At 44.5% G+C, this 16,639-nt stretch overlaps 1 protein-coding gene across 1 annotated transcript in view; it reads right to left on the bottom strand.

Moving 5' to 3' along the window:
• LOC134910911 (putative nuclease HARBI1) overlaps positions 1-16,310 on the bottom strand; it is a 68,505-nt gene extending 52,195 nt beyond the window's left edge. The window contains exons 1-3 of the mRNA XM_063919298.1: positions 16,263-16,310; positions 3,981-4,045; positions 1,471-1,540 (exon numbers count right to left, since the gene is read on the bottom strand). Coding sequence (XP_063775368.1) covers positions 1,471-1,540; positions 3,981-4,045; positions 16,263-16,310 — 183 coding nt within the window. The remainder of the gene's footprint in view (positions 1-1,470; positions 1,541-3,980; positions 4,046-16,262) is intronic.
• Positions 16,311-16,639: the final 329 nt, after the last annotated feature.

The raw sequence follows: 16,639 nt of genomic DNA, 5'->3' as shown, positions 1-16,639 counted from the left end.
TAAATGGATTGTGTGAATGTACTTAGGGCCTATCGCCATGATATCTCATTATGGTATGCAATTATTCCAAAATACGGAAAAATCTGATATCCAAAATACCTGTGGTCCCAAGCATTTTGGATAAGAGATACTCAACCTGTATATACTCAGGGCCGGATTAACTCATGTGTGTGGACAATTACCAAAGAAATTACATTGTGTCTCATAGTGCCCCCATATGCCATATAGTGCCCCAAAACTAAGTATGATGAACAGTGACTACCTATTAAGCCATAGGGTCTCTCATATGCCACAATGTCCTTATTATGCTACACATTGTCCTCCATATGACACAGTGTCCCCCACATGCCACACAGTGCCCCCACTACAACTACTCACCAATGACTCTCGGTGGGCTCATGATGACTTTGCCTCTCTGTCTTCAAGTGAAGGACGGTCCGCTCAACACTGAGGGAGGTCACTGGCAAAACAGCCACCAAGGAGCAGGATCCAGGGTATAGGGGTCCAGGGAGCCAAACCGCCACTGCCGCCAGCTCTGCTGAGGTTGTCTGAGTTGCGAGAAAATGGCACCTCACTCAGCTTCCTTCATCAGTATCAAAGTGGGCTGCGAGCGGCTCTGTTGGAGTGAGTGTCTCGCAGGATTTGACTGCTGCACTGTAGCTTCTCAGCAGCCGAATTGGGGGCAACAGAGAGACACAGCTAAGGGCTGTGTTCCAACTTTAATGGTGCCTCTGTTGGGATCCGATTCGGGGGGACAGTTTGTGGGGGCTTCTAATGTGTAGGGGCCCCGGGACGACCTACCCTGTCGCCCCTGCTTTAATCCGACCCTGTATATACTACACTTACTTAGTGGTACCTGGGAACTGGGAATGGTGACTGGCTGCCAGTGTCTGCAGGCATCATCGTCAGTGTTTGTCACACACACACTGCCCAGTGCACAACACACACACAGATATAGAGCTATTCAGAGATGAACCCAGATGGCGCCAGATCTGCGTTCATCTATGTACATACTGGGGGCTGCCCAGCATGTGTGAGGCCGCCCCCCGATGCATTCGCAATTGGATTGCGGACACGTCGGATCTAAGATTGACCCCTGGCTGTATTGTTAGGTGGTCAGCGGCCATCACATAGTCTCCCCAAAAACGGTCCCTGTTTGCCTCAACCCGCCTCCACAATGACGCGTCGCTGCTCCACAAATGTCCTTTATGGATGCGGCCGCAATGGGTATGTCCGCAGAGCCACGGGCAAACTGTGCTGTGTGCCGCAACAGCGGCAGGGTCTGAATGACCCCCTTACTACAATGCAAACACATGCAAACTGTGTGGTGCTGCGAAAACAAGTAAAAACAAAAAACAAAAAGGCTCTTGTTTGTTAAAGTGACCCTGTTCTGCAGTGCAGTATTGCTTGTCACTTGTGTATGAGCCTTTGCAGAAAGTGTTGATTTGATTATCTGTTAAAAAAAAATACCTTGCTATGTCTACCTTGAGCTGCATCCCAGGAAGCAAGAAGCCATCTTTTAAATGTTTTCCTAGCTGTTCTAAAAAAAAAAGAATAATCATTACAAAAATACATTTTTTTCCTGTTTAAATAAAAACACTTATTTTTAAGAGTGACGCAGCATACTGTACATACTATATTATTAGCTGGAATGTGTTACTGCCAGGTGCCTGTCTGATACCAACCACCAATTTGTCTATTACAAAATAATTCTTATTATTATTATTGAAGTTGACCAATTGTTCCTGCTCTTTTCAAAATTAAAACAAGTGACACAGTGCATATCATATTCAGAGCCGTAACTAGACTTTTGGTGCCCCTTGCCAGAAAGAGAATCAGTGCCCATTTTACCGATATGGACAAAATATGAATGCCTCGCGGAGAAGGGGCATGACATATATACACACACATTTATAGAACAATGTAATAAAATTGAAATCCTCTTTATACCACATTCCTGCACTCAACCCGAGAGCTTGCTGCCTTTCAGCCACAATACCCCTCATTTCAATATACTGCCACACCCAGGACTCAAACCCACAACCTGCTGCATCTTAGCCAAACACCCCACCCACCGAACCACTTGATCCTGCATAAAAACTATGAGATTTATAACTATATGAAGCTACTTGTACCCCGTAAAAACATAACCAGCACCAAGCAGATCCATGCAATGTGCAGCCACACATCCAATCCCTTGCAGCCACACACTACATAGATCTGCCCAGCCACAACACTGATCACCCCTTCACAAAGTTAGAACTCTCCAGCTTGGAATATTATAGCTTACTATGCAAGGGCAGATAGCTCAATCAACAGAGTGTCCAACTGCAATGTCATAGGCAATGGGTTCAAATCCCGGGTACATCAGCATCCCAAAATGTAATAAATAGCAGTGCGACTGAACAACAAAGAGTTATCAATTCAAGTCCATGAATGTTGTATAGATATTAGCAACAAAAAGGGTGGGGGTAGGAAAGAGGGACCGTCAGGAGATGCTGGGCTTCAAAAAGGAGAGAAGCTGCAAGTAAAAGTAATTAGATAATTAATAATTGACAAGTGCTGCAAACAGGGCCCCCTACCCTGCAGTGCTATGTGCGGAGCACACTCCGCACACACCTAGTTACATCCCTGATCATATTATATTAGCTGGTTTGTGTTACATACTTAGTGCTTGCCTGATACGCACAGCCTATTTGTCTGTACTACAAAATGATTCTTACTTTTAACCAAACCTGACATATGTCAAGGCATTTGTCTCATTTGTGAGTCCAAAGTTAGTAGAGGTAGGGATGTTGGGGGTAATTCCAAGTTCATTGCAGCAGGACATTTTTTAGCAGTTGGGCAAAACCATGTGCACTGTAGGGGAGGCAGGTATAACATGTGCAGAGAGAGTTAGATTTGGAAGTGGTGAGTTTAATCTGCAATCTAAATTGCAGTGTAAAAATAAAGCAGCCAGTATTTACCCTGCACAGAAACAAAATAACCCACCCAAATCTAACTCTCTCTGCACATGTTATATCTGCCTCCCCTGCACTGCACATGGTTTTGCCCAACTGCTAAAAAATTTCCTGCTGCGATCAACTTGGAATTACCCCCGTTAAACATCTAGGCACCTTGTCCCTGTTACAGCAAATTCATGCAAATTGTTTATCAAAATCTGAAAAATCTGTCAAAATAATAATAAGCAGATCAGTATTTTTCTTGGCTATTGCTCTAGTACACAGGTTCTCAAACTCGGTCCTCAGGACCCCACACACTGCATGTTTTGCAGGTCTCCTCACAGAATCACAAGTGAAATAATTAGCTCCACCTGTGGACCATTTAAAATGTGACTGTGAGTAATTAATACACCTGTGCACTTGCTGGGTTACCTGCAAAACATGCACTGTGTGGGGTCCTGAGGACCGAGTTTGAGAACCTCTGCTCTAGTACATTACTAATTTGCAACATATTATCAACCAGAAATAACGTGGTGCCTCACAAACAAAAATATTCACAATAGTCAACAGAAATGTTTGCAAGCTTGTAGATCATGGGTAAGCAGAACATCTCTCTGCTTGTGGACTGCATTTAGGAGAAAAAACATGATATTATCCCTCATAATCAGACTCTCTGGTGCACCTCATAAATGTACTACAGGGGTATTTTAAGAGAGGAGGGGATCCGCGTGCTGCCTCGGTTGCAGGCCCCCTACCCTCCTGGCAGCAAGTAGACTCTGGCATAATGCCAGAGTCTACTGTGCATTGTTCCCAGTTACATCTCCAGTGCGCATGTGCAAATCATTCGGGAATGGCCGCACTGCAGGGCCGCTGCGAGACTCCGGAGGGGTAAGTATACAATATGGGTGCAGGGTGTACGGTGTGGACCTCCCTGGACCCAGGGGCCCGTGTGTACACACTGCATGCATTATAGAAACGCCTATGATAGGGGTGTTGGAGGGGGGGGGGGGGGGGCAGTATGGACACCAGGTCAGCCACCTAATATTTACTATTACTTGGCTATTACCATTATATTCTTTTACAACCTTTTCTCTTCTCATTTGCTGCAAAACAGACAAATTTAATTTTCTAAATTAATCAATTCCTATTAATTACTCAATCAATCAATCAATAAGTAAATCAATCAATTAATCACTGCTTTTCCATTTCCCTATACTGCCCTGGGGCCTTTTCTTGATTAATGAAACCATTCTTTTTATGGGGTCATAGTTTATTAAACTGACATCCTGTCTGCCACTGCAGTTCCGCAATGTTTCATAGATGTGCTATATTCTTTTAAAGTTACTGCCATGTTGTGCTGCTGCTCTTTTGCCTAATTTAGCAGCCAGCCTTTGGTCAATATTGGTGAACAACACTGTGAGCTGTAAGGTGGTCAAAATTCACTGGAAATACTGAGAATTAATGTTATTGAGGTTAATTCTGTAGGATCAAAAACAGGCCCAAATTTAAGCTGTCTATATCAATGAAAAAAAATCCCAAACCAAATCTGAATCCAAACCAAAACACTTAAGGGTGGTTAAACCAAACAAAAACATGAGGTTCCGCCCACATCTCTAACTTTGTGTGCTGCACTAATTACTAGGCTCTTCATATTTATTATCATTATTATGCTTCTACTGCAAGTCTGTAGCATGTTAAGTTTTGGCAATGTTTATCTCATGCAGTGCTGTAGATATAAATACCAAATGAATATACCCTGCTGTACCATATTATTGTTTCTGTAATGGTACAGGTCAGGAAGGAAACATTTAGAGCAGTTGAAAGGCATAAGTGGAGCAAAAGGGTTAATTCATGAAAGACGAAATAAAAAACCCTGGATAACCCAACTTGAACAGGCAGATCCGGGGGGGGGGGGGGGTCAGTGCAATCACCCCACCCCTGTAACACTTCTTTCCTGTCCACTACCAATGGCTGCTGTATAGCAGCGCTGCAGCATATCAGACAGGCAGAGAGAAAGGGGATTCCTGCTGCGGGATACAGTCGTTAGGTCGTCACAGCTTAGGTCGACAGTCATTAGGTTGACCACTGAAGGTCGACAGTCATTAGGTCGACATGGTCAATAGGTCAACATGGTCTTTAGGTCGACATGGTCATTAGGTCGACATGTACTAGGTCAACAGGTCAAAAGGTCGACATGAGTTTTCCACAATCTTTTCATTATTTGGACTTTTTCATACTTTACGATCCACGTGGACTACAATTGGGAACGGTATCCTGTGCCGAGCGCAGCGGTAGCGGAGCGAGGCACCTTGCCCGAAGCTTGGCGAGCGAAGCAAGCAATACGAGGGGACACGTTGCACTAATTGTGGTTCCCAGTCACTTTACAAAGAAAACGACACAAAAAAAGTCCAAAAACCCATGTCGACCTTTTGACCTGTCGACCTAATGACCATGTCCACCTAATGACCCTGTCGACCTTCCATGGTCGACCTAATGACTGTCGGCCTACGTTGAGTCGACCCAACGACCCATACCCCCTGCTGCTCAGTGGCAGAAGTTGCACTCCCCAGCCCAGCACACGTTGATGTGTGCTGGGCTGCGGAGGGTCCAGGAAGGCTGCAGCCGCTGAGCACCTGCAGTCTGCTCTCTCTCTCTCTCTCTCTCTCCATTCCCTATGTTCCGCTGCACTGCTATACAGCAGCCAGCGGTAGTGGGCAGGGGAGAAGTGTTACAAGGGGAATTATCACACTGAACCTGGGGTCAAGGGAGGTCTGGATCTGCCTCTCCCCATCAAAAGCTCTAGCAACCCCAACTTCAGTCATCAAGGAACGGCATTCACCATAATAAGTAGACCACAAGCACTGGGCCTTTCTCATAGTGAAAACCAACCCCAGACTTGTCAGTGCAAGGTGACATCTTCCTATAAATTGTTTGTTCTGCTATCGTACAAATATTAATTTCTTTACATGAATACTGACATTGAACGGTTATACTGTATTTGCTGTTTCAGGTTTGGGAAAGTCCAGCCTGTTTACTTATGTGTTCTATTGTTTTCATTTTGTTTTTTTAATTTATTTATTTATTATTATTATTTTTTTTAGTATTATTGGCAGCTGTTCAAATTCTAATGGCTTCACCCCATCCTTCTAACAGGTCAGAGCTGGAGGACAGGAGAGTGGGAGGAGAGAGGAGTGGAAGAAGCGTTTTGAAATGAAAAACTGGCTTTGACAAACCTCAATTACTCTGCCAGCCTCCTTTCTTTTGTATGGCTGATTGAATCGTGCTAATTAAAATAAGAAGCTTTGAGTCTAGAAGCTTCTGGGACATTGTGCCATATAGCAAAGGATCTAATTGCCAAGGTGAACTCGTACAATCCTTGCCGAAGACTGACATAAGTAGGTGGCTGCAATACCCATTATACAGGAGCCACTACTACAGTTACAGTATGAGACAATGGAAATAAACAATGGCACACTGAAAAATAATTATTAATAACGAAATTACAGTTACAGAGGGATAGTGCGGCTAGTTCAGGATCTCTGATGCAATCCTTACTGCATTTCCCCAATGTTTGAGTCCTGGCACGTGCAAAATGGGTCCTGCGATTGTGGCGCAGATATGTGAATGTTTGTTGGGAGGCGCGGGGTTACTTTAGCTTTGGAAGCCAAACTGCATCGGCAAGGCTGAGAAAGCTTAAGCTTAATCAGTCTGCTGTCGCGGTTTAACGTCCCAATTGCAATTGCAAAGTTGCTACGAGCAGCTTTGCATCTGCAATCCTTAGTGAATTAGGCCCAGTAACCATAATTACTCCCACATTGCGTATATGGAACTAAATGCACTTATTCACCCATACACAGCGGTGTACACATCTCTACAGCTTTAATGCCTCTGTCTGTAAGCTTGCTTTAATACAGATCACCATCATTAGTGTGCACTTAGACTAGCCCAATATCATAACCACAAGATAACAGCTTGATTACTGTATCTGCCATGAGAGAACAGAAAAACACATCTAAAATCAGTATACATCACCATGAAGTGGCACAGTATGAAACACAGATTTTACTGTGATAGCATATTGGTGGTCATTCCGAGTTGTTCGCTCGCAAGCTGCTTTTAGCAGCTTTGCACACGCTAAGCCGCCGCCTACTGGGAGTGAATCTTAGCATAGTAGATTTGCGAACGAAAGATTAGCAGATTTGCGAAAAGACACTTCTTAGCAGTTTCTGAGTAGCTCGAGACTTACTCTGCCACTGCGATCAGTTCAGTCAGTTTCGTTCCTGGTTTGACGTCACAAACACACCCAGCGTTCGCCGGCACTATCACGGTCTCCATGGCTCCAAGATTGGCCCACACAGGAAGAAGCAAATGCAGCATTTATCCCAGCTCCAGTGGCTGCATCTACATCCCCATGCTGGACTCACAAGCAGCTGGCGCCCGGCAAGATGGAGGAGACGAGAGGAAGCAGCGGCTAGCAAAATCAGCACATGGGACTCACCAAGCTGACAGACAAGTCTGGAGCTCTCTAAATGTGCGCAATACACTACTTTTGAATTCATTATTGAATCTTGCGTATAACATTGCGATTAATCTGAGAAAATCATGCAATTAATCGCGATTATAAATTTTAATCGTTGCCCACCACTAATATATATATATATATATATATATATACATACACACACACACTATATACAGTATATACATCCCCCTCCCCCCAGCCCGCCTGCCTGTATAAACAGATTCACAGTGGTGTGCAAAGGGAATATTTGACGAGTCCTCAGAAGCAACAGCCCCTTGCTGACAGCCAGGAACCTGCAGTCGCCAGGCCCAGCAACAGGGAGGGTCAAAGGGGACACCCGTACCGGGCCCCAGGGGTCAGGGGTGCCTCTAGAATCAAGGACACAGAAAACTGGTCCCAGCGTCTAGTAATGCTTTAGAAACTGTCCGCTCTGCCACATCAATTAAGTAAAAAAAAAAAACATTAACAGGTTGCATCCCCTGCCCCCTCCCCCAGTTACCCTCATCACTTGGTCTGGTCTCGGTGGTGCCGATGTGACGTCATGTAGCTGACCACCACCGAAGAGCAGCCCAAGACCACCTCCCGCAGGGCAAACTGTCACAGAGAGACTTGTTAGAAGAAGTTTATAGACAGCAGCAGCCGCCCGCAGCCCCACCGCTGTCCATACATAGACTAGATATCCGGCCTGTGGTGACTTACTCCTAGCACGCTCCACAGATTAACTGACCGTGAATGATTAATTCATTTATATATAAAAATATAATGAATAAGAGTAGGCGCACCAGTGGACTGGAATAACTTCTTTAGCTGGATTAGTTATATGCTTAAGCAAAGATTTTTAATAAGTGGCCACTGGGATAGTGGAGTAGGATAGAAGCCAAAACCCTGGACCAGTGGACAGTGTCATCACAACAGGAGTGCGGCTCACACCCGGGTGTCACCCGCTAAGAGGTGACACCAAAGTGCAACTCCACTCCAGTGACAGGAGCCGGGTGCTACACTGTGACATTATGTGCAGCACCCAGCTCCTGTCACTGCATAGGACCCGGTACTGCACTCACACAGATCATCAAAGGATTTAACCTTTCCAACAGACATGAGACTACCAAGTTTATCCTGCCATGCATCATTCCAAGAGTGAAAAGCAGATGGTCGAGTGCTGGGAGGAAACCAGGGGTTATGGAGGAGGAGTGTAAGAAGAGAGATTGCAGTGGATATGCCCCCACTAGATCTCACACGCCTCCAGAGATCACGTGTGTGGCCTATGGAAGGGTGTGGAATATGTGGGATCTTCTGGCACCAAGAAAGGTAACATAAAGGGACCACAGAGTCCAAGTCCTCTATCAAAACCCACTGCTTCTCACCCTCACCCCTGGTCCAGGCCAAGATTCTGTTAAGTGTCATTGTCTTATAGTAACTGGAGAACACTGGGAGCTGTTTGCCACCCTGATGTTTCCGCCAGAAGAGTACTGCATGTTTGCACCTGGGTCTCCTCCCACACCAAACAAATTGTCTTATAGTACGGTGTAGTTCAGAAAGGAAGCTAGAGGGGACCTTGACTGGAAGAGTCTGAAACAAGTACAGTAATTATATTTATCTTACCAAACCAGGAGAATTTTGAGAAGATCAGCCAATACAGTTCAGTAAAGGGGAATGGTTCAGGGCTACAAGCTGAGACAAACCCCCCGAAAGCATAAGCCCCAAACATTTGATATGTGAACGGTGCGACCTATAGGTGAATATTGAGAGTGACTGATTTTCCAAGGGTGGGGGCGCGCCGGGTGAGTACTAATGGGCGGCGGAAGCCGTCGCTGAGCGGGGGGAGTGGGAGGAGTGGGTGTGATCACTCACCCATGCACGTGGATTGGCGGGGAGAGAGAGGACACTGCTTCTGCCTCTCTCTCCCAGTGAGGCACACAGTAGCGTGTACAGGGCTGGGGAGAGAAGCTGCTGCAGCAGCAGTAGTCCTCTTTCTCCCTGCACACAAGTGGCCGCACGCTGTCTACAATGGGGAAAGGGGGGGCAACGGAACCCTCCAACAGGCCCGGGTAAAGAGTACCCCCCCTCAGTGCCAATGTACATGGGGCTTCATACTATACATACATCAACTGTGACGAATAGAGCTGCAGGATCAAGTCCACAGAACTATGGGTGAGAAGGAGGGAGGAGAAAGAGGGAAGGGACAGATAGAAAGGAAACAGAAATAAAACAGATGTTGGGAGAAAAAAGGAGAACAGATGAGAAACATAGCAAATTTAATAGGCAGTATAACAATAATTCCACATGAGAAGCTATGTAAACCACAACAGGGTCCATGGACAAATTTATAATCTGAGGAAGGGGATGGGAACTAAGGAGCAATAGTGAATTGGAGGCTCAATGAATAAAGTGGAGGTAATGGTCATGAGAGGCCTACAAATGAATAACAATGTACTCTATAACAGGAATCACCATATAATTATGGTAAGCAATAAGAAAGCAATACAGGTTGAGTATCCCATATCCATATATTCCGAAATACGGAATATTCCGAAATACGGACTTTTTTGAGTGAGAGTGAGATAGTGAAACCTTTGTTTTTTTATGGCTCAATGTACACAAACTTTGTTTAATACACAAAGTTATTACAAATATTGTATTAAATGACCTTCAGGCTTTGTGTATAAGGTGTATATGAAACATAAATGAATTGTGTGAATGTACACACACTTTGTTTAATGCACAAAGTTATAAAAAATATTGGCTAAAATTACCTTCAGGCTGTGTGTATAAGGGCCCTCATTCCGAGTTGTTCGCTCGGTATTTTTCATCGCATCGCAGTGAAAATCCGCTTAGTACGCATGCGCAATGTTCGCACTGCGACTGCGCCAAGTAACTTTACTATGATGAAAGTATTTTTACTCACGGCTTTTTCTTCGCTCCGGCGATCGTAATGTGATTGACAGGAAATGGGTGTTACTGGGCGGAAACACGGCGTTTCAGGGGCGTGTGGCTGAAAACGCTACCGTTTCCGGAAAAAACGCAGGAGTGGCCGGGGAAACGGTGGGAGTGCCTGGGCGAACGCTGGGTGTGTTTGTGACGTCAACCAGGAACGACAAGCACTGAAATGATCGCACAGGCAGAGTAAGTCTGAAGCTACTCTGAAACTGCTAAGTAGTTAGTAATCGCAATATTGCGAATACATCGGTCGCAATTTTAAGAAGCTAAGATTCACTCCCAGTAGGCGGCGGCTTAGCGTGTGTAACTCTGCTAAATTCGCCTTGCGACCGATCAACTCGGAATGAGGGCCAAGGTGTATATGTAACATAAATGCATTCTGTGCTTAGCTTTAGGTCCCATCACCATGATATCTCACTATGGTATGCAATTATTCCGAAATACGGAAAAATCCCATATCCAAAATACCTCTGGTCCCGAGCATTTTGGATAAGGGAGACTCAACCTGTATAACTAAATCAAGCCATCTTAGATCAAAGTAAAGTAAAAAAGTATAAAGGTAGGAGAACGAATAAAACTAGACTGCTATCAACAAATCATATGCCTTTAAAGGAGTAAGCAGGGCCAGTATGCCTTATTCTGGAAGCTATATTCATGGTACACCAGAGGTGGCAATATCAGAGCAGGTATTACGCTGCATGTGAACTGAACGCCAGGGTTCACACCTAGGCCGAGGAATCTCTGTGGGAGCTAAGGGGCATAGCCAATTGGTAATTGTAGGTGTATTCAATAAGTGTCGGATCCATTCCGACATGCATTTGTCAGAATGGATCCGACAAGGGCTATTCAATGGACGGCCAAATACGACTGTCGGATTTGGCTGTACCAGGGGTCCTGTCCTACTGCTGCTGTCAGCGGCTGCCGGGTGCGCTGACAGTGGCGGGCAGTGAAGGGAACTGCCAGCGGTGGGCAGCGGGGGAGTTGGACAGCGGCGGGGGTAGCTGCCAGCGACGGCCGGTGGAGGGAAAAGTCTTCAGTAGTGGGGGTGATGTCTGCGGCGGCTGGTGGGTGAGGTGCCTGGCCAGGGGGACGCCCTGCTCAATACGACTTTTTTTAACGTCGGATTGAGATTGTCGGAAAGGGGGCCAAAACCTTGTCAGATTTGGCTCTGTTTCCGACAGAAGCACGTGGATCGGCGCCTATTCCGCCAATCCACGTGTTTCCTGACAAGTCGGGAATTCCCGACTTGTTGGAAAAAAAATGCTCTTTTTTAATAGATCGGAACCCCTTCCGACCGAAATCTGTCGGAAGCTGCCGTCTTTCCAACAAGACGGCAGCTTCTGACAGCTATTTAATACACCCCTAAGGGTTTCTCAAAATGAGAAGTTCTCAAATACTTTCAAGATAGGGAGGGAAGGCCCCAGTGGAATTTGATGTCTTTCCATTTAAGTGCATGTGTGAGAGGTCAGCCTTTGGTGGAGAGTGCTCCAGGAAATATCTGGGAAGATTTAACATAGTAACATAGTATCGAAGGTTGAAAAAAGACAATTTGTTCATCAAGTTCAACCTATTTGTGGTCTCCTATGCAGGAATATTTTGGTCTAAATTCTGTCTGATGCTGATGTCAGCCATTGTGTTTTATTCCTCTTTTCATAGTAACTATAGTGCGCGACTATGCACAATAACCCTGGATATCCTTATCCATTAGGAATTTATCTAACCCATTCTTAAAGGTGTTGACTAAGTCTGCCATTACATCTCCCTCAGGCAGGGAATTCCAAACACGTATTGTCCTTACTGTGAAAAACCTTTGTGCCGCATTGAGCGGAATCTCCTCTAACCTAAGCGAGTGTCCACGTGTCCTCTGTGCTGATCTTACCAAAAACAGATCCCGCGCAAGCTCTGTGTATTGTCCCCTTATATATTTGTCAATGTTGATCATGTCCCCTCTTAGTCTCCTCTTTTTCATGTAAACATGCCTAGCCTTGCAAGCCTTTCCTCGTATTCCATCGTCTCCATGCCCTTAATTAGTTTGGTCGCCCGCCTCTGAACCTTTTCTAGCTCCAGAATATACTTTTTGTAGTATGGTGACCAAAACTGCACACAGTATTCAAGATGTGGCTTCACTAGTGATTTATATAATGGGAGTATAACACTCTCGTCCCTTGCATCAATTCCCCGTTTTATGCATGCTAATATCTTATTAGCCTTTTTTGCTGCAATCCTACATTGGGTACTGCTGCTTTATTTGCTATCTATGTGAACACCTAAGTCCTTTTCCAGTACAGAATCCCCTAATGTTACCCCATTTAGTATGTAGGTGTAATTTTTGTTCTTGCTACCACAGTGCATTACCTTACACTTTTCTGTATTGAAGCCATTGAATAAAACTCATTTAGTTTGTCCGCTATGTCATTATCATTTTTGACTAAGACTCCCAACTTGTCTTTTAAAGGCACTATACTTTCCTTCTTTAATCTCTTGCTGTTGATGTATTTAAAGATTTTTTGGGGATTCGCTTTGTTTTCCTTTGCTACTAGTTTTTCAGTTTCTACTTTAGCCGCTCTTATTTCTTTTTTGCATATTTTGTTGCAGTCCTTATAGTGCTGAAATGACTCTGCACTACCGTCAGATTTGTATTTTTTGAATGCTCGCCCTTTCTTGCCCATAAATTCCTTTATCTTTTTGTTAAGCCACATTGGTTTGGGATTTTTATTTCTTTTTTTGCTGCTTGTGGGAATAAATTTGAGAGTATTTTTAACTAGCAGTGATTTTAATACATCCCATTTCTCCGTAGTATTTTTTCCTTGAAACAAAATTTCCCATTCAATATCCCTTAAAGCTTCCCTCATCATGTCAAAGTTAACTCTGCTAAAGTTTAGAGTCCTTGTTGAGCCAGTATAGGACTGCTTATGAAATCTGATATTAATTGTGACCATATTGTGGTCGCTGTTTCCCCATTATTTGAATCGGCTGTCCATTGAATTCAATGATTTCCATATGCTTGCCTTTCCACATATCTCAGGGTTGTTCAGACTGGAGAACTCGAGGATGGAGAGCTCTGTGTGCTCGGTCAAATACTATCTGGGTGTCACGGTCATTGTCCAAGAAATTTTTAAAAGATTTTTGTGAGTGCATCCTCGATCCCAGAAGGTGGTCCATCCTCTGGAATGCCCTGCATCCAATGATTATTGCATTTACCTCTATTATCAACATCATCCAAGCACCTAGTATACTCTATGGAGTATTTAAGTTGACAGTCCAGCATATCCTGTATTTTATCTAAGCGGGTTGTGGTAGTCTGTCCAAACCAACCAAATTTGGATTTGAATCGCCTCATGGATGTGTTTTTCCAAAGATTGGAGATCAAGGTCATAAGCGATTTGAGATGCGTTATAATTTCCACCATCTGACCACGTCCATCAATGAAGAGGCATGAGAGTAGGATGTGGAGGCACCCAATGGAAGTTGAGAATCTTGATCTTTGGCAGACAGTGTAGATGAGTTGAGGGGTAGGCAGTTACTTTGATGGTGCAGGGGCACATGAGATATGAGCACGCTGGGACCAGGCACAGTGAGCACAGCATGCAGGCTATGGATATCCTCCAGCAGCACAGGCAAAGCAGCACAGCTATGAGGCAGATGGGAGACTATTCTACATCACTGCTGGGGCTGCACTGTCTCCAGTCACCCAGGAAAGGTTAAAGAGTAAACAAAGCTGAGCTGGAGAAAAGACGTTAGTGCCCCTATTCAGAGGGAGGGTTGGCCGTCAAGGGAAAAGCAGAGGAGCCCAGCAGTAAAGGTGAGAGTTCTCAGATCCCCTCGAGCCATCCAGCAGAAGCAATACCTCCTCGAGGAAAGTCAGCATTTTGTCCGGCAGAGCTCCTGGCTGCACCTGGAGGCAGTCAACAAGGTCATGGAGTTGCAAGTGGGAGCCAGAACAACTAACATCAGAGCGTACCCCACTCACACTATAAGTGGAAATGTAACACACATCAAGGTTTCTTTTACAAAGGCGGCTTTCATTTATTCATATGGCGGCCGATGTGTTAGAGATAGGGTATCACTCACTATTGTGTGATACCCTATCTCTAACACATCGGCCGCCATATGAATAAATGAAAGCCGCCTTTGTAAAAGAAACCTTGATGTGTGTTACATTTCCACTTATAGTGTGAGTGGGGTACGCTCTGAATCCAGCTTAAATCATCCAAAGTCATTATATATACATCAATAGGACTTGACATTACGTACTACATATTGTTTGTTTTTTGTATTTTATCTCTCTTTATGATATCTACACCTGTGAATCCTATGGTTGATAACTTGAATGGGAGTTATACCTGAGAGGAAAGGACCCGTCACTCAGCCTAAAAGGGACGTTATGGTGATATCTTGTTTTAGCGCTTGTGGTGTATGACAGTGTTTCATATTGCTGGTTTTCTATTTCTTGATGTAAATGTGGTGACATTTATTTTTGAAATCTGTGACACCTGAGCAGCTTAGCGCCAGTTAGGACCATCCCGACACCTTTTTTCCAAACTAACATCAGAGTCTCTGCTAGGTGCTTGAAAGCAGCTCCAGGCATGAAAGCCAACAACGGTGTATAACCAAGATGGTGTCTGTCCTTTAAGTGTGTTGCAGGAGTCAATTCCCAAGTCAGTCAGCAGCTCACAACATGATGGACAGGTTAAGTAAGGTAACTGGGGAGTAAGGCGGCCAGGGAAGAGTCCACAAGCAGTCAGCAACTGCTGAAGCTGCAGTGAGGCTGTAATAGGTTCAGCAGCAAAGCAGACCTGAAAGCAGCCTCTGGAAAATCCTAGCAGAATTTTAGTTCTCTTTCATAGTGGGGTCATCAAGAGGAAGCAGATTCTAGTGGGCTATACAGGATAAACTAAAATGCGACGAGATGCACAATCTGAATACTCAATGGCTGGAAGAAAAAAGGCATAAGGTTTGAAGAGATCTGTCCATGGAAAAAACATGGCATCCATGTGGAAGGCTTTCTAGGTCCAGACCCTGGAGCTGGACGGTAACACATTTCCTTGACAAGGAAACTGCTAGCTTGTTCAGCTACCCAGAAATATATACAGCTGACAAAAAGATAGACATCTGGACTGCCCAATTTCAGATCTTTACTGCTTTTCAGCAGAAAAGGATATATTGGGTGCCTCCCATGCTGTGAATATAAGAAACTGCCATTTTGTTGTCCAGGCAGATAATTATCTGGAGGTGAATGGAAACTAGAGATAACTAGGCTAACTTAGTTACTCTTAGTTCCAGGAAATTTATCTGGCAACTGAATTCCTGGATGGATCATACACTGTCCTGTGTGAAAGCCCCCTGGCCCATAAGGGTAGATGTAGAGGAAATTATATGTCTGGTAGAGGGTCTAGGAGAGGTCTGGAGAAAGGCATAGGGAGAGTTAACCAATTCCATTAGCATTCTTTTTTATGCGTCTTACAAGGGGAAGCCTTCTGTGGTTCTGATGGATGTGGATGGAATGATTGGCTTCCTTGAGGTCATTCTGGGAAAGGAAGAATGGATTGTCTGCTAGACATTCCATTCTGAATGTTCTTCTTTTATTAACAGGTTTAGAGACTTGATGTTCAAAACGGGCCTGTAAGAGCCATCCTGCTTTAGCACAGGGAAGTGGTGGCTTCTTCAACCTTTTTTGGAAATGTTTGCTAACTCTGTTTTGCCTTGGGATAGAGCTCAGGAGAATATATCATCTAATAGAGGACTCCAGTTTCTAGAAAAGGGGAACATTTGGTATGGAAAACGCATAAGTGGTAGGGACAACACATAATTTTTAGAAGGCACTTGTAATCTGGCTCCAAGAGGCCAAGGTGGGAGGTTACCTGTATAGGATTTATCGTATCCTTTTTCTCTTCTGGAGGAGATCTCATGGTGGATACGGCACCTCTTGTTACCCAGGTCTGAAAGAAGCCGCTTATCTGGCCTCTGCCAGAGCATCTGTGGTCCCAAACTGAACTGCTGGCTTCTGCGATTCAACCCTCATAGAGAAAAGGCCTTTTGGAAGACTGATAACCTCTAAAGACCTAAAAGAATTTCCTGGATTTCTAATAATTTTTAACCTTGTTAACTTATTTAGTTAATCAGACCTTCTCTAACCACCCAGCATGTGTTAGATATAAAAAAGTATGGATACATTTAAAAAAACCAAAAACATTTGTTCCCTCAGCAGTGCTAGAAAGGGAGACAATGTCCCCATCCG

Source organism: Pseudophryne corroboree, chromosome 4 (genome assembly GCF_028390025.1).
Source record: "Pseudophryne corroboree isolate aPseCor3 chromosome 4, aPseCor3.hap2, whole genome shotgun sequence".
NCBI classification, from domain to species: Eukaryota; Metazoa; Chordata; class Amphibia; order Anura; family Myobatrachidae; genus Pseudophryne; species Pseudophryne corroboree.
Note: the sequence above shows the minus strand (reverse complement) of the source record. Positions and strands in the feature narration are given on the sequence as shown.